Below are 24,836 nucleotides of genomic sequence, written 5' to 3' on the forward strand. Positions count from 1 at the left end.
GAGACAGTATTTTTAAAACAGAGAGTAAAATGCATGTGGATTGTACTGCCAACGGAGGTACAAGTGAAAGCAGATACAACAGTTAGAAAAGGCATTTATACAGGCACATGAACAGGCAGAAAACGGAGGGATACACTCCCATGTGCAGGCAGATGGGATTAGTACATATGAGTACCATGTTTTGCACAGACCTGTTTTATGTTCTATTTTATAGATACAAATATTTAACATTCAATTGCATCTATCTAAAACCAAGACTCAACCCCAGACCACACACAATATCATTTCATTCAGTTACTATCATTAAGCTGACAAATGGGATATCTATCCTTTACTTTTCCTTTGACTGCTTCATTCCAATAAAATGCAACTTATCTCCATGTGTCTTTAATCGGTTTTAGTTTTGTTTGCCAAGGCCTTTTCCTGCTGCCAATATACAAATTGACTTCATTCAACTCAATTTCACTTTCCAGTAAGCAGTCCATTTCCCAACTTCAAAAAAGAAAAAAGTTTTCAATAACACTTGTTTTAATTTGCATTTGACAATTATATAATTGTCATGTTTAAAATGTTCTTGAATATATAATGAGGTTCTGTGGCCTGAAGAACTATGGAACTGGTTCTAAGATACAATTAGGTCTAAGTGCCTTTTTTTTGTTTGGCACTGACTTAATGGACGAATGGCCTCCTTCTGTGTGATATATTTGCCGTGATTCTATTTCTACTTCAGAAAGATATTGTCACTGGGTGCCTGAATTGGAAAATCTCTACCATATTTAGTGCCAGTATCACTCACCTAGAAAATAAAGGAATTTTCTCTTTCCACCATTACAGAAACGTCCCGAGTATTTTAAAAACATACTTTATATTGTAACAACAACACACACAAAATGCTGGTGGAACACAGCAGGCCAGGCAGCATCTATAGGAGAAGAACTGTCGACGTTTCGGGCCAAAACCCTTCGTCAGGACTAACCGAAAGGAAAGATACTAAGATTTAATTTGTAATCTCTTTTCAAACAAATACACAAGTAATCTACGCAAATTCAGAATAAATGCTATTTTTCATAATTAATATTTTCCCTATCACACATTCTAATATGCCCTGGTAGGTCAAGACTGACTTATTCAGTCTTCCCTTCAGTCAAAATAAAATGAGATCTTAAAAAAACTCAAACACTTGATCCAAAAAAGTTATAAGACAACCTTATTGTTTCTTTACTTTTAAATGTAAATAGGTTTCCCTTTTCTTATTATAAATTAAAAGAACATAAAAGATGAACCACTCAAACGGCCTCTGGCTATTTGTAACTCAATAATGCACTGGTACAAATTTAGTCACTGTCTCATCAAGAATTCCATTCATAAACCTGGAATCCCTGAGGAGCTATCCTTGGTCACTTCTTATCTAAACATTGGCTTTACTGATATCAAAAGGCACTGTTAACTTCCACATGTTCTACAAAATACCATCCACCACTGACTCAGGTACTTTACTGTATTCTTACAGTCAGTCTGACTTGGACAAGACACAGTTTTCTTCAGTATAATATTATTAAAACTACAGTCATTGAGATCTGCTACCATTGACTCCACATTATTACCACCTAATCCATTTCCACCTCGCCCCTTCCTTCATCCCAGTTAACATCCTGTGTATAAACTCTCTTTTCTCTTCAACTTTGAGCTGAGTTACCACTGAAATGGTGTCTGCTGCTATTTCCACAGAATCACCAAATAGGCCCCTACTTTTTGCAGCTATTGCACTCATCCACTCTTCCAGCACTTCAAATTCAATTATTCCAATGCTCTTCTAACCCAATTGTCCTTAGTAATTTCATAATCCTATCATCAAGGAAAACACTACTACTTGTCATTCAATACCAACCATTGCTGGGACTACAAATGGCTGCCAATAATTACAACTAGTGCTGTTGAGCAGGAAGATCCAGGATTTTCACTTAACGACAATGCTAATGATGTTGTAGCAAGTGTACTGTGTATCTGGAAATAGTGTAAACTGCTGTCACAACACAGAGTTGGGAAAGAATGTGAAAGTGTAGGTGGACTGCTAATCAAGCAGATAGCTTGATTCCAAATGGCTGCAACCTTCTTTAATGTTGATCGACCTGCAATCATGTAGGCTAATAGAAAGCCTGTAGTGATTGCTAAAACTGCCAATTTAATTAAAAAGACAGCTTTAATTAAAACTATAAACTGCAAACATTAATGATTTTTGAAATAATAAAATAAACACAAGATTTCTATGGCTAGCCACAATTCTCTTTGGGTGTACAATATATTAATGTATAATACATCATATTTAATATATAATTTAGAGAGATGCGAGACACAGAAAGATAGTTATGATGCCCCATTCAAATTTCTCTCTCTTCCTCTCACAATCCAAAAAAGTAACTTGTTTTTTCTTCTAAGGATACCACACAACTTGCTGAGATTTTCCTTCATTTAGTTGTTACATTTATAGCTGAATACTTATAGCTAAACAACAAGGGAATTAAATGAATAGGGAAAAAGAAATGCCAAGTGAAGCTATGTTATGCAAAGTATTCAAACATCTGTAACATCTAACTCCTCAAAAGAATTGAATCTAAACATTACAGACCAGAGAAAGTGGGGTCCTCACACAAACAGATGAATATATATTTTTTTAAATTACAGCAGTTCACAAATATTAGAGACCTACAAAAGATGGAGAGGATAACAACTCCATCATGAAACTTTATCATTAAGGCAACAACTTATTAGGGTTTATAATGCAAATACCATTACTGGATAGATAAATAACCAGTGGTACAGATTTAAAGTGTAGGCAAGTCAAAGAAAACAACATAAGCGAACAGCACTGACTCAGATACTCTATAAAGAATAGGCGCGAATGGATCCAATGTCTTCTTCGAATACCATAACAATTCAATGATTCTAAATACAAATTTAATGAACATGACTGAGATCTGTAAAGAAATAAATATCGGGAAAAAAATCATTTCAGTTTCTGATTTTTTAAATGTAAAATTTAAACAGGGGTAATAACCATATAAAATGCCCAAATATTTGTTGAGATGCCTGTAAACATTTCCTTCACAAGTCAGCCTTCAAGCAGCCTGCTGGCTACTCCAGCCACAGGGCTGACAGCAGTCTCTAAAAACCCTCAGGATAATTCCAGCATTAAAAGTAAATTCCCATGAGGTTAACACACTGTAATGGACATTTTTTTAAAAAATCGTGATTAAGAATTAAATTCATAAGTGGGTTTAATGAAAAAGATTCCTGACGTTTGACAGTCTAAGCCACAAGGATGTTACTCTAGAGATGGTATCTCAGAAATGACAACTTTAAATTGAGATAAGGAGGAATTTCTTTCCTTACAGTGTTGTGAAAATTAGAGCTATGGGACAGCTCTTGAAAGAATAACATCAGGGTCATACAGGGTCAAATGGAGAGGGTATGGCTTCACCACACCCAAGTTAGATTCAGTTGCAAATGAATAACAAATTCTATTCTTCCTGGCAACCTGATGCAACCAAGTACCTTGCTTCTTCACTTTCCAGGACCCAAGTTCAGGTACAGGTGCTCCCACCCTTTATAAAGGTAGAGTGTTCCTACAAAACCTTTCTCAAGCCAAAATGACGTAAAGCGAAGAACCATTAACTTATATGGGAAAAATTTTTGTAAAAGCGAAAATCCTCTTTGTAATGCGAAAGATTACTAATGGAGGTCTTTTGTAAAAGTGAAGTTGCGTAAAGCGAACATTCGTAAAGCAGTGCAGATCTCTCTCTGCACTGAGACAGAATTCTTTCTTAACAGATAGGAGTGAAACAGTTTTACAGCTTCTCTGTCACTGTCTGAAAATAGTTCATTATTCCAGACTTAAATGAACATAATTGAAATATTCAAGGTAAAACATGACCTCTGGATTTTGTGTGTATATCTCTGGATAACTAATCTAATATAAACAATACATTTTTTCCATGATACAAATCTGCAACTAATATGAAACATTACATTTCCCTTCAGTAAAGAACAATCTCCAGATTTAATTTGGAAACAAATCTACAGATTGCACCCATATTCAAATCAGTTAAATGAATGCTAACGAAGTATCGCACAGAAATATACAAACACAAGGGATATGGAACAAAAATGCACGTGCTCTAAAGAACCATTGAACATTACAGCTCAGAAACAGGCCTTTTGGCCCTTCTTGGCTGTGCCAAACCATTTTTCTGCCTAGTCCCACTGACCTGCACCTAGACCATATCCCTCCATACCCCTCTTATCCATTTGCCTGTCCAAATGTTTCTTAAATGTTAAAAGTGAGCCTGTGTTTACCACTTCATCCGGCAGCTCATTCCACACTCCCACCACTCTCTGTGTGAAGAAGCTCCCCCTAATGTTCCCTTTAAACTTTTCCCCTTTCACCCTTAACCCATGTCCTCTGGGGTTTTTTCTCACCTAGCCTCAGTGGGAAAAGCCTGCTTGCATTCACTCTATCTACACCCATCGTAATTTTATATACCTCTATCAAATCTCTCCTCAATCTTCTCTGCTCCAGGGAATAAAGTACCAACCTATTCAACCTTTCTCTGTAACTCAGTTTCTCAAGTCCCGGCAACATCCTTGTAAACCTTCTCTGCACTCTTTCAACCTTATTAATATCCTTCCTGTAATTAGGTGACCAAAACTGCACACAATACTCCAAATTCAGCCTCACCAATGCCTTATACAACCTCACCATAACATTCCAACTCTTGTAGTCAATACTTTGATTTATAAAGGCCAATGTGCCAAAAGCTCTCTTTATGACCCTATCTACCTGTGACAAAACTGAATCTCTAGTCTGTTATAAAGATGTGTATCTGCCTGATAAAGCAAGGAAGTATTCACGTTCAGTACTCATAGAAGGCAATTCAACTTGTCTGGTTATCTCCATATTAATCCAATTCCAACTATCAATAACTGGAAAAAAGTGTTCAATAATAACTACTCAGTAACATCATTTTGGGCTCCACCCGGAGTAACTGGGCAACTGACTCAATACAACCTGGATACAAACACTGACCCCACCACCATGGGGTCATCTGAACATGGTACCATGGAACACTAATAAAATTAAAATCACATCTAGCACAAAGAAAAATGATTAAGATTGATGGGTGTCAATTGGCTTTAAAACTTCACTGATGTTTTATTCAGGGCAAAATCCATTGTTAATTAATCAGCTAATAAAGCAGTACAAATCTGTCAACATTTTAGACTGTGCTTGTAATTTGACTAACCACCAGTTCTCAGCACTATCCAATACTACCCAAAAAGTGAATGAGGTTTAGATTTACAAGAATGATACCTTGATTACAAGAGCTAAATTATGAGATTACACATTCACTTGCACTGCTTGAGAGAGCCTTTGAAGCATTTAGGACAGCTAATAGAGGAGACAGAGGCTGCTTCTGATGGTTGGGGAGTCCAGAGCTAGAGGTTCAGGCCAAAAATTAGAAGGAAGCTTCAAGAATATTGCATGAAAGACATTTAACCTATGGTGTTCTTTTTCAACTTCCACAATAGATTCAAACAAATTCAAGATTTATCATTTACATTATATTGAAAGTTTTCTGGCACATCGTAGAGCAACTTTCACAGGTCAATCCTCATCTGACTGAAAGGGGAACAGCCTTGAGCTGCTTCTCACTCTCTCATTTTTTTTCCTCAACAATATGACAGTTCTCACTGCCTTTCCTTACTATTTAATTTCAATGCCATTGCAAGACCTCATCATCAAAATCATGAGAATCATCTCTGATGAGAATTTCAATGCACCAGACACATAAATATTGTGGCTTTGCACAAGTTAGAGAACGTGAAGAAAACTGGACAATTGATCTCTTGTTATCCCACAGCTGCTCCACTCCCAATATGGCCCATGTCAGAAATATAACTGAATTTTCCACTGGACTGATGAAGGCCATTATGTATTCTTCTCTCCTGCAACCCCCCTCCCCACACACTCTTGAACATTGATTCATCCCACATCTGATCCATCTGGTAGCAGTTTGTATCCACATACAAGATGCCCTACGGCAGCAAGGCTTCCGTAAACACCATGCAACACTTGGCCACAAGAGAAATGAAGCCAGCAAGGACCACCCTCCAAGGAACAATATATTGCTGATTTTTTCTCATTCCTGACACACAATCCTGGAATTCATCATCAAACAATGTTTATGAAAACAGCTATGAAGATCAATGGGGATGTGCAACTAATATCTGGGCTTGCCATTGTCATTCTTTGCTATGTTCCATCCAACGTTCTACAGCTACAAGATTTTTCACAGATGACTGGAGAACTTTAACCATATTGTACGGCTTTAAAAGAGAGGAAAGAATAACTGTAGGCCAATTAGTTTAACTTCAATAATAGGAAAATTATGGGAATTGATTCGAAGGGTCAGTATAAACCTTCATACAGAAAGGAAGAGATTAATCAAGTAGTCAGTATAGATTTGCTAAAGGAAAGTCCCATAACTTGTTTGAAGTTATTTTTGAGGCAACAAGATGGGGATTAATGAGAGCAGTATATTTGAAGGGATCTACCTGGATTCTAACAAGGCTTATGACAATGTCTCTCCCCATAAACTCATCAAAAAAGTGGAACAGTACTAACACAAAATGACTACAGTGTTTCCTATATTGTAAAAAGTGTTCACATTTATGAAAGCACTTTCTTTGTCATAACAGACTTTGGGATAATCTGTTCATCCTTTCAAGTCTTCTTTTAATTTTTAAGCATAATACATAAAACTGGAATTATAAAATTCAATCTGTACACAAAGTAGTAACAACACCTTAGAGTTCATGTTTGTGCATAGTCCTGTTTTGCTAAGCTATCCCTCTAATCTTACAGCCATACATTACTGATCATCTGCTAATGTACCACCACTGGCAAAACAAGCTTCCATTCACTAGTATATATGCACAACCAATGCAAATTCAAGGCCTTTTCATCAATTCTATTCTCAAAGTACTCATCTGATACTTGTCATTTTAATGCAACATCACTTTTAACTATTTTGTCAAAAACATGCATAATGCACAGCATTATTCCTTTATCAAAGTAAAACACAGCATATTAACTGAGGAGAAAATGATAACATATTTAAAATAACCTATTATTCATTTTCTACACCAAGAGATAAATGCAGTATTTTGCAACAAATTGGTTTGGTTTAGCCTACGTCATCCCTTTCTAATGTTTTGTTTGAAGATGACCATGAAATCGGTGCATTTTCTCAGCAATTATACTCCTCCTTTCATTCTCTCCTTAGTTTCATGGATACCACCTCTACAACCTCCTCCGGAGTCCCATTTTATTATGTGTGAAATTGTTGGCTGACAACTCAGTCACAATGAGGACACAGCTATGCAGATATTGTTCTTGTTTAATACCCATGCAAGTGTATTTCCAGCAGAGGGTGTTAGCACATCAAAAGCAAGAATTTGACCAGTTTCCTAACTGGTGAGTGCTGAGACCATCTGTGGTGCCAATGCTCATAGTTAAATCAGCTAACTCAGCAAAGATCTGGGCTTTGATGGTCCTAGACTGTATGACTCAGCATTGCACTGTCTCTAATCAGCTGAGCCACAAGAAAAACTTTAAGCTTTCCTTACCTACTAGCTAATTCATCAGTGCTTGTAGTTGATTGTAATTATCGTTAATAAAGGCATTATACCTTGCAGATGGTTAATAGAACTACATGAAACTGCTCCAAAGCTCATGTCCACTTCCACCTTCAATCTTAGAATCACACTGGGGGGGGGGGGGGGGTTATGTTTTTGGGTCAATGGCCAGAAGGCAGTGGGTGGGAGGGGCCACAGCTTAAGGCAGCAATCTTACATAAAGGAATTTTTTTTAATGTACCTGTGCAACAGCCAATTCTTCCTCAACAATATCTTAGCCAATTAAGTACACAGCTATCAAATATCCATAGCAGAGGACTTGCCCGATCAATGGTCTGAAATACTCCAGTAAAATACAGTAACTCCCAGAAAAACACAGAACAGAATAAATCCTATTTTATTCTACAGCAATATGCTGCAGAGGTTGTTCAAACACAGGAGCACTTCTTTGCACTGTGGCTAATGATAATAGTTCGAGCGGCAGAACAAAATGAGCTCAGGTAAACAGGTCACCTGTGGCTCTTAACAATAACTCTCAAGCTTCTATTTCTTCAATCTCTGCCAGCCCTGATGCATTAATCCATCAGACCATCTGAACACTTAAGAGCTCTATTTGTCTCCTAGTCAGCAAATGCAGAATTCAAGTCCAGCAAGTGTCACATTTTTAAAGCACATCTGTATATCACCAAATTGCCAAGCACTTTATCAAGAACACCTTGAAGGTTTTACAGGCCTAATAATAAGATATAAATCTTGGAAAATATAGACGTTTGAAGAGGTTGCTAATTTCATCAAAGTATTCAAAATATATTTCCAATTATTGGATGGTCTACAAAATATCTCTTATAATCAAGTCAGCATATTATAATTTACTTAGGATCTTTAGTGGAAATACTTAAAAAATATTAATTCATAACAAAGGGAAATTTAATGTGCGAAGAATTGATAATCATTTTCGTCGTCGGTAGATCCATCTGGAATTTCCAGTTGGCGGATGATTTCCCTCCACGCCACTCTGACATCATGTACGTGGCAAGTTACAGCAGTGTACAGCAGGTTTCAGTGGCTTGCCTTAGCCTTCTGCCGGGTGAGTTTTTTTTAAGAGATCACCAGCTCTTAACCCGGCACAGATAGAGAGCGTGCATGGAAGCCAGTCCGATTCAATCTTGGGAGCTCTCGGCCCGAAGTCGAGCACTAATGCCACTACGCCACCAGCCGGGCTTAATCATTTCAATCACTGATGTCCAAAACTACCAAGATTACATATCATTAGCAAGAACAAAAATAATCAAAATATCCTGAGCTTTTTTCTGTAGCTATTTATTTTATTGTTGAGAAATAGTATGAATGAAACCAATCTTCACTAGTATCTGTTTTTTATTATTCAGTACAATTTGGGATCTATCCACCCATAAAACATACAAAAACTAGCATTTTTTTATTGTTTATCAAGGCCTACCTGACACAAAACTGAATATCCTTTCTAAGACAGACAGAACTAAAAGAGGAATCTGATATACGATGACAATTGTGGAGTACTCACATAGTTACAACTAATTTTACAAAAATTACATCTTTTCCAGGTTTGTACTAAGTGAAATTGTATAAATTGGAAAACCTGTAATTCGGTACAGCATAATCCTTTACCCATGTGGTGCAGTCAATTGTATCAGAGCAACATTTTGCACATCAATCATTCAAATATTGTAGAATTATTTGTTTGGGTTACACTTCAATGAACAAGAGAGCATAGGCATCCTCCCATCATGATAATGACAAAAAAATTTGTCAACCACATGAAATTGTTACCCTTCGTACAAAGTTTCAGTTCAGAAAATTAACCAATGACAAAATAAATCATAGTTAGATGAAACTTATTTTGTGAACACTGGGAATACCTTTCTAAATTACATATATATTAGGAATAATATTTCTAGGAGAGGAGGCAGTGTGAAAGAGAGCAGCCTCTGTGGAAATGTTGAAATCCTTACTATGTTGAAGACTGGCCCCTCTCATCAGTGCTGCCTTCCAGTGTTCACTCAGTGGAAGACAAACTGAACCAGGACCACATTCACCACACTACTCTGGGAGGTGGGCTATATTCATTTTCTTTTTGTGACAACGTTTTTCTATTTTCACAACTATATCTGCTAAATGTGCAACATTGGTTGGTAGAAGAACACTGATACGTTTGGCTGTATTCATTTATGGTTAAATAAGAAGCTTCAACTTCAATACATTTCAGCTTGTTTTTTTTTTAAGGGTTTATCTTAATCTAAGTTGATTAAAAAATACCTCCTTTGGACAAGTTGCTGTCCTAAGCAATAGGCTTCTGTACTACATCAATTTACTTGCCATCATTTAGAAAATCAGATCTTCCAGTGTGTAAGTACATCAGTCAATTACACCTGTGTGCCTACCCTCCCTTCAACTGCATTACTCAGTCCAAAGATTCAATTTAAATGCTCATTCACTCAATGCAGGCCCTCCCCAGCTCAAGAACAACTGACAGAAGTATAGCCTGTAGATACAAAGAAGAATTTGGGAAACAAGCGGGGTAGGGGATGGATAGGCTAGCTGCTGCAGGCATCTTCCACTATGGATTTGCTGCTGCACTTCAACTTTCAAATTATTTGGGTAATGAACAATACATAAGATCTGAACCCTATCCTAACCTTAGGGGGAACAGTAGTCCTAAGCTCATTGGTATAAAAAATGGATTAGAAATCTACATGAAAAGATTGTTTGAATTGATATATGTAGTCTTCATTGAAAATGCTCGTTGTACTTTGTAACAATTCTGATTGATAGTACAGGATTTTATTCACCGATTACTCATCTCACTGATGTGTGTTTTGCTGGCCAAATCATTAATGCTTGTGCAAAGAACTCACTGCAGACAGCTGATGATCTTGTGAATGAAAAGGTCAATGGCAGGAGGTATATAGGGCAAAGAGAAAGATGTGCTTTATAACAATTGAAAACTGAAGCATCTGAGAAATGACCCAATTCCACATGTTCAGGATGTCTTAAACACTTCATAGTCAATTCATTTCAAATGCAGTTACCATTTCAATTACATTGGCAGGAAACTTAGCAGCCAATTTGGGCACAACAAATTCCCACAAGCAGCAATAATGATCAGATAATCTGTTACATAGGAAGGCAGGAATGACAAAAGGGAAATATTGAGATAGTTAACTGGTGTACCATATTACAATAGGCATCAGTAGGAAGAGCAATTAAAATCCTCTTCCCAATCACTGTAGACATTTTAAAATAAAAGAATAATGAAAAGAATCTCTAATTTTACCTTTCAAACATGGATTGCTTATTAAATGAATATAGTTTTATTTGTTTAAAATGGCTTAACAATGATCTGCTTCTAAAACAAAATGACAATTTTACACAGACATAATTTGCTTTCACAAAAGCCTGAGCAATATATGTGAACCACATCAGAACTTAAAATTAACATTTTTTTCATTTGTTCACATTTCCTTTAATAAAGGCAGATAAATAGAAACATTTTTCTTGGAAAAGGAATTTAAATAAATACTTCATTTGGCAATTTTTTTTTAGAGCTACAAAAGTAGTACATCTGAAAGTAGTAACCAAAGAATTTGATTCCAACTTCCCAAAGGAATTTCATAAATATTTTGACTTATACACACATGAAACATCAGTAACGGACAGTCATAGCAAACACTGTATTTTTTTTATACTGAACTGAACAACTTGAAGTAAGACTATTTTGTTGAAGGAAACATGCTAACGGTCTCTCCACTTGAAAGCTAATCTTTTTTATATATTGTATTAAATACTTCATAGTGAAAAAATACAAGCAGCACAACTACCACTGCCAAATAAAGACTTCAGTTCTGTAGTAAAGATTGCAGTTGTCAGGACACTGCAAGGTAAAAAGCCAACAAGCAAGAAGAGAAACAAGGTATTTAGCTGAAAACATAATCAATATTCTGGAGTCAGCTAAGGAATTCCAGAAGACAAGGAAATTTTGACTAAATGAGAAGCTAAACTGGACTTTATTTTAAAAAACACAAAATGCTGGCGAAACTCAGCAGGCCAGAGAGCATCTATGGGAGGAGGTAATTATGACGTTTCAAACCCTTCATCAGGAGTGAAAGATTCACTTCACTCCTGATGAAGGGTTTCGGCCCGAAATGTCGTCACTACCTCCTCCCATTGATGCTGTCTGGCCTGCTGAGTTCTGCCAGCATTTTGTGTTTTTTATTTATTCCCAGCATCTGCAGATTCACTCATGTGGACTTTATTTTGTTCTTTTAATTGTGTTATTTGGAAATATGTGTATAATTTTTGCTTAACCATATAACCATACAACAATCACAGCACGGAAACAGGCCATCTTGGCCCTCCTAGTCCTTGCCGAACCCTTAATCTCACCTAGTCCCACCTACCCGCACTCAGCCCATAACCCTCCACTCCTTTCCTGTCCATATACCTATCCAATTTTACCTTAAATGACACAACTGAACTGGCCTCTACTACTTCTACAGGAAGCTCATTCCACACAGCTATCACTCTTTGAGTAAAGAAATACCCCCTCGTGTTTCCCTTAAACTTCTGCCCCCTAACTCTCAAATCATGTCCTCTAGTTTGAATCTCCCCTACTCTCAATGGAAACAGCCTGTTCACGTCAACTCTATCTATCCCTCTCAAAATTTTAAATACCTCGATCAAATCCCCCCTCAACCTTCTACGCTCCAATGAATAGAGACCTAACTTGTTCAACCTTTCTCTGTAACTTAATTGCTGAAACCCAGGTAACATCCTAGTAAATCGTCTCTGCACTCTCTCTAATTTATTGATATCTTTCCTATAATTCGGTGACCAGAACTGCACACAATATTCCAAATTTGGCCTTACCAATGCCTTGTACAACTTTAGCATTACATCCCAACTTCTGTACTCAATGCTTTGATTTATAAAGGCCAGCGTTCCAAAAGCCCTCTTCACCACCCTATCTACATGAGACTCCACTTTCAGGGAACTATGCACAGTTATTCCTAGATCTCTCTGTTCCTCTGCATTCCTCAATGCCCTACCATTTACTCTGTATGTTCTATTTGGATTATTCCTGCCAAAATGTAGAACCTCACACTTCTCAGCATTAAACTCCATCTGCCAACGTTCAGCCCATTCTTCTAACCGGCATAAATCTCCCTGCAAGCTTTGAAAATCCACCTCGTTATCCACAACACCTCCTACCTTAGTATCATCGGCACACTTACTAATCCAATTTACCACCCCATCATCCAGATCATTTATGTATATTACAAACAACATTGGGCCCAAAACAGATCCCTGAGGCACCCTGCTAGTCACCGGCCTCCATCCCGATAAACAATTATCCACCACTACTCTCTGGCATCTCCCATCTAGCCACTGTTGAATCCATTTTATTACTCCAGCATTAATACCTAACAACTGAACCTTCTTAACTAACCTTCCATGTGGAACTTTGTCAAAGGCTTTGCTGAAGTGCTTAATTGCTTGTTTTTGTGAATGCTGCTACAAATATTTCACTGCACCTGTTTATATGACAAAAAACTCAACTTTGACTTTTGAGTAGTGGATTTCATAAAAGTCAAGAGTAGGGATGCAGCAATGAAAGTAACTTATAAATAAGGTACGGATGCATGAAGTCGGGGGAAGTGTATTGGCAAGGATAGTGGACTGGTTAACCGACAGATGGCAGAGTTGTTATAAATGGGTGTTCCTCCGGTTGGCAGTTGGTGGTGAGTGGGGTGCCACCGGGGACAGTGCTGGACCTGCAGCTGTTTACCATTTACATTGATGATTTGGAAGAGGGGACTGCGTGTAGCATAGCAACATTTGCTGATGACACTAAACTGAGTGGAAAAGCAAATTGTTCAGAAGATGTGGAGAGTCTGCAGAGGGATATAGATAGGTTAAGTGAGTGGGCAAGTGAGTGGATTCCATCTGGCAGATGGAATACAACGTTGGTAAATGTGAAATCATGGACTTTGGAAGAGCGGATTATTATTTAAATGGTGAAAGATTGCAGCATGCTGCTGTGCAGAGGGACTTGGGAGTGCTTGTGCATGAATCGCAAAAAGTTGGCTTGCAAGTGCAACAGGTTATTAAGAAGGCAAACAGAATGTTGGCCTTCATTGCTAGAGGGATTGAATTCAAGAGCAGGGAGGTCATGCTGCAACTATACAGGGTACTGGTGAGGCCACACTTGGAGTACTGTGTGCAGTTCTGGTCTCTGTACTTGAGGAAGGATATACTGGCTTTGGAGGCAGTGCAGAGGAGGTTCACCAGGTTGATTCTAGAGATGAAGGGGTTAATTTATGAGGAGAGATTGAGTCGCCTGGGACTATACTCTCTGGAATTCAGAAGAATGAGAGGGGATCTTATAGAAATATACAAAATTTTGAAAGGGGTAGATAAGATAGAAGTAGGAAAGTTGTTTCCATTGGTAAGTGAGACTAGAACTAGGGGACATTGTCTCAAGATTCAGGGGAGAAGATTTAAGATGGAGATGAGGAGAAACTGTTTTTCCCAGAGAGTGGTGAATCTGTGGAATTCTCTGCTCAGGGAAGCACTTGAGGCTTCTTCACTAAATATATTTAAGGAACAGTTAAGGCAGGTTTTTACATGGTAAGGGAATTAAGGGATATGGGAGAAAGGCAGGTAGATGGAGCTGAGTTTACAGACAGATCAGCCATGATCTTATTGAATGGCGAGGCAGGTTCGATGGGCCAGATGGCTTACTCCTCCTCCTATTTCTTATGTCCTCATGTAAAGTAAGTTGCAAGAACATAGAGGGTCTAACAGTCCATAAAGAATTGAAAAAAACCTTAAAGATATGTTCATTGAGCAAAGATTAGTGACTATGATATGGCTATACTAAGCATGCAGAACAGTTTATGTGTCATTATTAAGTGTTGTGGTATTTATCCCCCCCCCCCACCACCCCATAGGCCATCCCTCCCTCCTGATTGGTTACTCAAACTTATAACAAAAATTGTAATTTTTTTTATCTGCCAGTAAGTCCAAGATTTATTTTAGAATTCGATTGTAAACAAGGTGAGAGAGCAGAAACTTGATTGGATGAGAACTAACCAATCATGTAGGACGGCCTACAGGAAGGCGGGAGGGTTATAAATACCACCGAACTAGACAGGCCCAGGCGTCATCCCTGATGAAGATGGTGGAGTTTGTCATCGAAACGTCGGTTATAAGTGATACCTGTACCCGGCTGAAAGCCCGAAGAGTTTATTCAAATATTTTCACATTTTTTAAATGGATGCTTAACTTATTTTTCTCTATGTTATGTCCGTGGCCCTCTCCTTTTTGAGAATCGCAAGATCACTATTAAGTCAGTTCAGGAGACCCAGGAAATGAGAGAAAGACATGCAGAATCCACAAAGAGTCTGGAATGTGTCCTGGCCTCCGAAAGGCAGAACCATTGATAACTGCTATTGTCTCTTGGAGATGGAATTGTGTATTGAACCCTGTACGATGCATCGAAGCCCCCAGGCAATGAACCGGGGGGGGGGGGGGGGGGGGGGGTTGGTGGAGGGATTGCATCATCCCAACCTAATTGACATCTGAGACCCTGTGAGTCAGGATAAAAGAGGGTCTGGGGAACAGACCCTTCAGACACACCAGAAGAATTGCTAGAACTCCTGTAACAGCGTAATAGCGAAAGCCGGTGGAAAGCCCACATGCGTCCTTTTCCATTTGCCTCGGAATCGGTGGGCCTTTACAATAGAAGCACGGGTTTAGCTAACCACAAAGGGGAAACCAGTCTCCAATGACTCTCGAAGGATTGACATCATAAAAGGAATGGGCAAGTTAAACCTCCATCTTTCTCTCCAACCAAAAAGCTGCAACTTGAAAGAACTTCAGTGACTTTTATATTTCCATCGGACAATACATTATCCCCTAGACAACGATGGAGCTATTTCTTATTGATTATTATTATACCCGCGCTTTTAGATTTAGTATTGACGATGTATATTATCTGTATGTTTGCATTGATATTATTTTTGTGTATTTTTATCAATAAATACTGTTAAAAATAGTACCATCAGACTTCAACGGACCTCTCTTTGCTGGTAAGTGACCCAGTTATGGGGTACGTAACATCTATAAGACACTAATGCTCACATATGAAAACGTACAGCATTCCATAATCCATTAATTTTACTCACTAAATGAGTATCACAGAGTAACATATCAAAGCCTACATGCTTGTGCCAAAGGGTACTCCTTGTACTTTTCCTTGTTCCCCAAACAATAACTTAAAAAAAATTATTGTGCATGTTTAAAATTGACTAGTTTACACTGGCTAATACATTAACTCCTGTATCCACAGAAAACAAGAAATGGGAACAGTTTATGCTCTGTAAACTATAGAAGATACTTATTGGAAGAGTGTATAGAGTTGCATGTGCACCACCCTGCAATCAATGCTTTTCACAATTGAAATACGACAGTGACCATTTTGTTTCTAGCTGTTACTCAACGAAAAAGTTCAACTTTAGTTTACTAAACTTTAATACAATCTTATTAATAATCAACTAAACAATTCTGTTAATTCACTGATATTCTATGGGGATGGGGGAAAGAAAGGATCACTATTGAGCAGTAATTTAAATGAAATCTTGGGTTCACTGACAGATAAAAATAACTTAATATTTATCCCCTGGATTATCCCCTGGATAAGTTAGACGACTGGGATGAGGTAAATGAGCAAAACTTACTTAAAAATTTCAAACATTTAAAGACAGAAACTCACAGTAAAAATTCTCCTCCCCGTCCGATCAAATGTAATACAGTAAACAGATGAGAGGTGCCCTAGGATCCGCTTGTGCATCTTCATATGTTGATATACAGGAGTTGGAACAAGCTGACTGAGTCGAAAGCTCCCAGTAAGTTGTCTTGCCCGGACGGTATCCACTGCAAACAAGAAATGGAAACAGCTCATGATCTCTGATTTACAGGAAGGTTTTATCTGAAAAACAATGGGAAGCTGCTTCTGTACTACCTGGAATTATAAATGTTTTTCACAATTAGAAAACAATAGTGATTTTTCTGTTCGGCTGTTACTCAATGGAAAAGTTCACACCTTGTGACTAAGCTTTAATACAAAAATCATGAATTCAGTATATATAAAATAGGATAAAACTAGTTCATATTTATTCAGGGCTCACAGCATTTTACACTTTGTGATGATTATACTAAGGCATACTTAACAAATGGTCAAGAAATTATTCCCCACACGGAAAGGAGTTCACATCAAAATGGAGTACAAATTCACAAGCTTAGTATTTAAAAATCAATTTGAAGTCTTTATTTTTAAGGAGATTATCTATACTGCTAATATTAGGACCAGTTCCTTGTATAGTCTCCACTAGAACACTAATATTGTGATTTTTATTTTAAACTGTAAACATTATAGGCATGGAAGAAAGCAGCCAGCAATCAAAGGCTGCACTTCATCCATTTTATTAACATTCTGTAATGCTCCAGCTACAATCATTTTAGCAGTCCAGTTATATTACCATTTACATAGCAAAGATTTTACAATCAGTACATTCAAAAAGTAAGAATGTTAATATGGCATCACATAACTGCATCACTGGTTTGATGAAGAAAAATAAGATACTTTGATTTGAGTGAATGTTCACTTGCTTGCACACTGTGATTTGCTAAGACTAATGGACAGAAGAATGTTCTGACACAAGCACACACAGCGAGCGAGAATGCTCGAGAACATTGCTTGAATGCTTGAAAACAGGTTAACATAAACCATTAATCCTGCTTGCAAAAACCTAGCTCAGGAGGAACTCAGCAGTTCAAGCAACATCCGTAGGCAAAAGAGCGGTCAAAGTTTTAGGCCGCAACACAAGAGAGTGCAGATTCCAGCATCTGCAGTCTTGTGTGCCTCCATTAATTTTGTTTTAGTTTCACAAGGAGAGATGAATTATGCATCTAGAGACTTATACAGTTTTTAATCCACAGGAACACATTATGATCAATAAATATGGCCAAAATATAATTTGAAAGTTTATTAACAAATGTGACAAGAGAAAATGGATTCAGCTACCACTGTTGATAATTCACTAAGGGTTCAGGATTAATATGAAAAAAAATTAAATCCCATATCCATTCTCCCAACTGCTTGTACAATATCTGGATGCAGTTTTATTTGAAGATGTGCTAATGCACTTTATCAACATACTCAGAGCTGGACATAATACTTACCTTCCCCTTCGGTTCAGCTATGAGTACTTACTTATGCCAACAGCACCTCCGAAAGACAAGAACAGTGATACTGCATAAATATAAGCAACCCCAGGCTTCATCCCTGAGGGAGCAATTTCCTCACTCAACCACAGTATTTTACCATCATGTTTTCAAGGCAACTGTGAGCGGTCATTAAAATAATGCCTTAAGTAACACTAGCAGCATATTCAGGGAGCAAATATGAAACATGTAGATTTTAATATAATTGCAATGATCCTGGAGACCATCATAGGTAATCCAGTACCAAGCAGCTAAGAAGTTGGTTAAGATTTAGTGAGAGAATTGTATATTCATGGAATGGCTGTGGTAGGGGACAATATAATCAGATACAATACACTGAGATGCAATTTCAATTTATTCATTTTGTATTTGGACTGCGAACACAGAATTAGTAATCAAGAGTTTTAAAATTTAACAAGCTCCTAGTCAGACAAGAGACTAGAATAAATTTTCACCCTTCAGAATTGTAGCTGTTGAACACACGCAACAATAACAAATGATATTTTTATCTATTAATTGCAATAAGAGAAAATTATAAAAAGTGAAATTAGGCTGACAATCAAAGCTAACATTTCTGTACAATACTGAAAAACATTGTGGTGTTTCTTTGATGCCTTTCAGATAAGTTATTAATCTAGATGTATAGCATTATTTGTATCCACCAAAAAAAACACAGGAACCAAACAGCAATGACAAGTCCCTACAAAAGATCGCGAGGACTCCTGAGAGGATCATTGGGGTCTCCCTTCCACCTAGAGATAGTTTTCAGGAGCACTATGGATGCAGGGCCCTTAACATTGTTAATGAACTTTCCCAAACAATCTCTTTGGCTCCCTACCAATAGTCAGGAGTTATCGGAGCATTAGAACAAGGACTGTTAGAATGGAAAACAGCATCTTCCACCAGAACATGCGACTATTGAACACTCTGCCACCACCCAGGTCTCATCATGCATGAAGCATCAGTAGCATTGTGCCATTTTCTTTCTAACTTATGTCATAAATGCAACTTATTATTTGTTAATTTACTTGTGGTATAATTACATGTTGCGTATAAGTTACATCCATTGTATTGGGCATCCTGGTCCACAGGAACATTGTTTTGTTCGGCAAGAAACGTGTACTTGAACTTAATAAATGATGTCTCTCATTCTCTGTAAAGCTATTATAGTCTTGGAAAATATCGTTGTTCACAATAAAGGGGGCAGGGGCGAGGAAGGCAGGTAGGCAACAGGGATGAGGGCCAGCCAAGGAGGCAGGCGGCAGTGAAGAGAGCCAATCAAGAGCATAGATTAAAATGAAAGGTAGAAAGAGGACTATAAATAATATACTTATTATACATATATGAACAAAACAAATTACAATAAATACATGTAACCTGACAAGAAATTACAGGGTATACAAAAACAGAGAAGCAGACACTTCTGTATTAAATCGTCTGTATTAAAACAGACATTTCCCAATGTACTCCAGCTTCATCCCACACGCCCAAGACATGGGCATGTGTAAGAAAACCAAATTAAATGCTACTGCATATTACCTGTAATGTAGGCGACTGGCAGGTAAATTGGTAGGGGGCAGGGAAACAGGTTAAGAAATGAAGAAAATGCTAAAGGAAAAAAAATAATAAGATTAATGTTAATGGATTCCTGATAGCCAGTGTAGACACAGTGGACTGAAAGTGAGCTGCTTTTATGCACCATGAACATGACAAACATTATGATGGAGAAGCTGGTGCTAAGTTAACAAATTCCATGACACATACTAGTGATAGTAAACCTGATTCTGATTTTTGTATATTACAAATGAGAAAGAGCATTTAACAATACAACAAAGGAAAAGGTCCTTCTGCTTACAAAGTGGTGAACTAATTGAATAAGTAATTGAACGTCGAATGCCTAAATAAACTAATGCCTTCTGCTTACACAAAGCACATATCCATCCATTCCCTGCACATCATCATACGAACTTAGAAAACACAGACAAGGTACTAAATGAGTACTTTGCATCACTCTTCATGAACAAAGATCCTGATAATATAACAGAAAATGAGAGGTAACAAAGAGTAAATAAGTTTTATAAAATGATAGACAGACATTAAAAGATTTCAAAATGGAAAAGTCACTTGGTCCAGCTGTGATGTGTATTACAAAGATGAAGAGGAGAATAAAGGTCACGATCTTCTCGTGGTCTTTGGGTATTAAGTGGGAGAGACATAAACATGTTTGAAATCAAAAAGTCATAGTATCAATTGTGGTAAAACGCTTAGAGACAATAACAGAATGACCCAGAAAAATATGCTTAAAAATGACAGCCAGCATTGATTCACTGTGGGCAAATAATGTGTGACTAAGCAGATTGGTAATCGATGATGCAACAGAAAAGAGTGATGAAGATACAACATAAATATAAAATTGGTTAAGAACAAAAAAACTGAATTGGCATAGACACAAACAGCTGCCACAGACACAATGACCCAAATTACTGTAGTTTCATGTCACATCTTTTAAACTGAATGAAGCATAAGACTCTTAAGAGTCCCTTCTAACAGTTAAGCACAGTTCCTCAAGAATAATGCCAAGGATTGGACACAAAATTGTCAAAGCAAGACTTACTAGTGATTCTATACACCATATTCTAATTTACAAAGACTAGCAATTCTCAGTCTTTTTAACAAACTTCTCATCTTGCCTTCAGTATCCCAGAAAATATTTACACCCTAAACAACACCGACAATATTATCTAAGTTACTTATCATAGTTTCTGCTTATGAATTCTCTTATGACTGAGGGTAGTCAGAAATAAGCAGTAAATAAGATAAGCAGCTCAATATTGTGTATTTGATTGGCTTTAATCACAGACAAATATTTTTACAAAATGGTTAGGGCATTGCAATCAGGCAAAAAAACAGTCTATAATGTTCTCAATCAAAAATTTATTTAAGTTGTATAGAATGCTTGCTATTTTACCTTGAAGTAGTACCCGAAGTCAAAACCAGCAGAGAAGTTCAGCGTTCAAGCTCCTCGACATTTTTGCTTTATCAAAGCTGTTTCAAACAACAGTGCTCACCAAATTTCAGTATGGCTCCAACAAGGAATAACTTTATAAGGTTAACCTTAAAAAGCACCTTGGAATGAGAAGTCCACTGTATTTAGCTTCGTGGCAAGAACGTAATCAATCTCATTAGAAATGGCCCACATTAACATCCGTGACTTTGTTGATGGTGTGATGCCTTGCAAAGACTTTACAGACAACATATGCTTTTTTATTTAGACTGAGTTTCTTCCTTGTCACTCTTCCACAAATACCCTTCTTGTGCAAGGCCCTAGAGATTGTGGAGCCACTTTTTCACAATAGACTGCACTGAGTTCCGAGGTATGCTCAGTGCCTTTCCCAGTCTCTTGCACCTTTCCCAGATCTGTGCTTCTCTATTATCATTCCCCTGACTTACCTTGAATGCTCTTTTGTTTTCATTTTGGTTTGATCTGTTAAAAATCCACCATACTGCTGGACCTTACAGAAAGACAGGGTATTTATTCTTATGAATTCACTGGAATCAGGTGATCCTCCAATTTTCTGCATCAACAAGGTAATATTGCACCCGAAGAAAGTTAGTGTAATGATTACAAAGGGGATGAATACTTTTATCAGCCCCCCAATTTCATTTTTTTTAAGTTTTAGTAAATTGTTGACAGGTTTTGGAATTTTACTTTTGATTTTGACATGATGCAAAATGGTTTGTAGATTAGTTCAAAAATTCTACCTCAATATATTTTAAAAATTAGTATTGTTGTAACCTGAACAAAGTCATCAGACAGAAGCAGCTAGAAGATATGAAGTGTTTGAAAAATTGAGATACAGCAGGCGCCATTTTGAGACCCTTTCGGAGGACGAGGTCTGCTTGACCCAATATCAAAGGACAATTCTATATTTAATATGTCTACAATGCTTTCTTTGAACTATACATAACTCTCACATTCCACCCTCCCCCACTTTGCACCCACATTCCAGGCAATGGTTCCTCATCCTTCAATCAACTACTGTTGTCACAGCTCAAGGATCCCAATCTATAGTCCATATTCAGATCTGAAGATTTTGGTGGCTGTGGTGCGTTGTTGAAGTTAGTTGCAATGTGTCCTCACCCCAAAAACACCAACAATAGTAAATTGTTACTCAAACCCAATCAGGATATGTGGCTACTTCAGATCACAAGTGTATATACTCAAACTAATCACAACATATCCAGGTGTGGGGGGGGAGGGGCTGGAGATACAGAGGGAGAGTTATTCAAATTGTATTACTTTCAAAAATGTCAGCAAATGGCTCATTTAAGTTATTAATATCAGAAAATAACTATGATTCTATGCAATTCAATATTTAAAATAACCTGAACTATTTAAATAATGCTGCAGCTTCATTACAACATTTTGTACCCTACATAAGCTCTCCCTACAGGGATGCTCTTTGTTATTCTGTAGATAGCAGTACTTTAAATCATCTCCAGTAGCAAAATGCTGAATTAACAAAGATGGAAACTTCTTTGTTTTTAACTACTTAATCATAAAAATCAAACTATATCAAACCAGGTCTAAAAATTACATTGTTTAAATAACCTGCAATCCATCTAGTTATTTGTTACAAATTCCCAATCGGATTTCAAAGACAAATACCTAGAGACTGCAAAATCAACAGGATAAATAGGCTTTTTGCACTTCTTCAGCCTCATCTACCAAATATAGTGGGCATTTCAAAACAGCCTCAATCTCTATCATTACCTTCAATCCCATCTGAATGCTCAATCTTTTAATTATACAGCAATAAAAAAAATTCCTGTAAATGTTTACAATAAGTTAATTCTTTTTGAATTAACCTCAATGAGTACAATTCTAGTGTTTAAAATATGTTAAATGTTTTATATACTTGGAGCCTTGTTATTACACAAAATGCAACAGCCCTAAAGAAAGATCATAGATCTAAAAAGTAATTTTATTTATGAATCATTCGATGCTGCCTGGTTTTATTTTATATTTAATCTTGACCATTCACCTGATTAACAGCAAAATCAACATGAAGAATGACAATTGTTTCAAAAATTTGCATAAATTCCTAACTTTCAAAATAAATGTTCCAAGAAACAGAGTACTTTTTCCCCAAGAGATCAATTCCTGACATCTTATCTCAGATACCGAATTTTACTGACAGTTTCATAAAAATCACAAGCAGAATTACAACCCCTTTTACAGAGTGCCCATACAGTTTAACTACTCTATTCAAGTACTTATTTTCACTTTGTACTTTATAACCTTCTACCCTTTCTCCTTGGTGTATCTAGCTCTATTAGCCTTTCTTTATATTTGTGATTAATCCTAATCTCTGGATTCTTAGTCATAGAGTCATGAGTACTAGAGCACAGAAACAAGGCCTTCAGTCTATCTAATCTATGCCGAACTATTAATCAGCACAGTCCCATCAACCTGCATCTACCTTAGCCCTCCATCCACATAACCATCCAAACCGGCATGTACCACTTCTCTGGCAGCTCATTCCACACTTGCGTGGAATGTGGAGGCTCTCCTTAAAAATTTCACCTTTCACCCTTAACCTAGGAACTCTAGTTCCAATCACACACAACCTCAGTGGAAAAATCCTTCTTGCATCTATTCTATCTATACCCCTCAATTTTGTATCTCTCCATCAAATCTTCTCTAATTCTCCTAAACTCTAGGCAATAAAGTCTCAGCCTATTCAACCTTTCCCCAGAATTCGGGTGTTCATGTCCCAGCAACATCCTTGTAAATTTTCTCTGCAATCTTTCAATCTTATTGATCTTTCCTGCAAGTAGGTGACCAGAACTGCATAACAATACTCCAAATTAGGCCTCAACAATGTCTTATACAACTTCAACATGACATCCCAACTCCTGTACTCAATACTCTGTTTACGAAGGCCAATGTGCCTGAAAGCTTTCTTTGTGACCTTATCTATCTGTGACACTATTGATCTGTACCCCTTTGACCTACTGCATTCCTCAGTGCCCTACCATTCCCTGTAAAAGTCTTAATCTGGTTTCTCCTTCCAAAGTGCAACAACTCATAATTGCCTACATTAAATTCCTTACCAAGTGCCTAATAACCCCATGATCTCAAGCTGTACACAAAGTACCAAAAGGTCCTACTCAATTTTTAAATCTGGCAAATGAACTCCACAAGCAACTGTCCCGTGATCTCAAGCTGCAATGAAAGTCCAAACAGGCAATGCCCCCTTCTTAGACAGGGGAGCTTTGTACTTCTTAATAATTCTTACTTGCCTCAATCAAACAAATCCTGAATTACTTACTGGATTTATGGAACATATTAGACTTTAGGTTCTGGTTTTGGACACTCACAAACTTTCTCTGCAGGGTAGCTCTATCTACCCTGACAGAACCTTCCTTATCTTTAAAGATATATATCAGTTCATATCCATCTTCTACCTTCTACAAAATAATGTCTGTTCAGTCTTAATTCTCTCAGTTTTGTTACCAACTTTTTTGTTTATTTTGCAATTCCTTTGTATTCTTTTTGTAATATGTTAGCTAAAATTATTGAGAGTAAGCCAACTGTAGGCTAAAGGATTGTTGACTAGTTGAGAATGTCACCAACAAGAGAAAATCTACACATGCTGGAAATCCGAGCAACGCACACAAAATGCTGGAGGAACTCAGCAGGTCAGGCGTCATCTATGGAATATGTCAATGCTTGGAAATACTGAGATACAGAACACACTGCAAGTTAGATTCCAGCACATTAGAATTTTTATACACACTATCAAATACAGGAT

The 24,836-nt window shown here is 37.3% G+C and overlaps 1 protein-coding gene across 3 annotated transcripts in view; it reads right to left on the reverse strand.

The window, feature by feature from the left end:
- The window catches only part of phip (pleckstrin homology domain interacting protein), a 178,013-nt gene that overhangs the window by 121,727 nt on the left and 31,450 nt on the right, over window positions 1–24,836 (reverse strand). For all 3 annotated transcript variants that reach the window (XM_059982360.1, XM_059982361.1, XM_059982358.1), the window contains exon 7: window positions 16,508–16,668. In XM_059982360.1, the coding sequence (XP_059838343.1) occupies window positions 16,508–16,668 (161 nt within the window). The remainder of the gene's footprint in view (window positions 1–16,507; window positions 16,669–24,836) is intronic.

The sequence above is a fragment of the Hypanus sabinus genome, chromosome 10 (genome assembly GCF_030144855.1).
Source record: "Hypanus sabinus isolate sHypSab1 chromosome 10, sHypSab1.hap1, whole genome shotgun sequence".
Classification (NCBI taxonomy): Eukaryota; Metazoa; Chordata; class Chondrichthyes; order Myliobatiformes; family Dasyatidae; genus Hypanus; species Hypanus sabinus.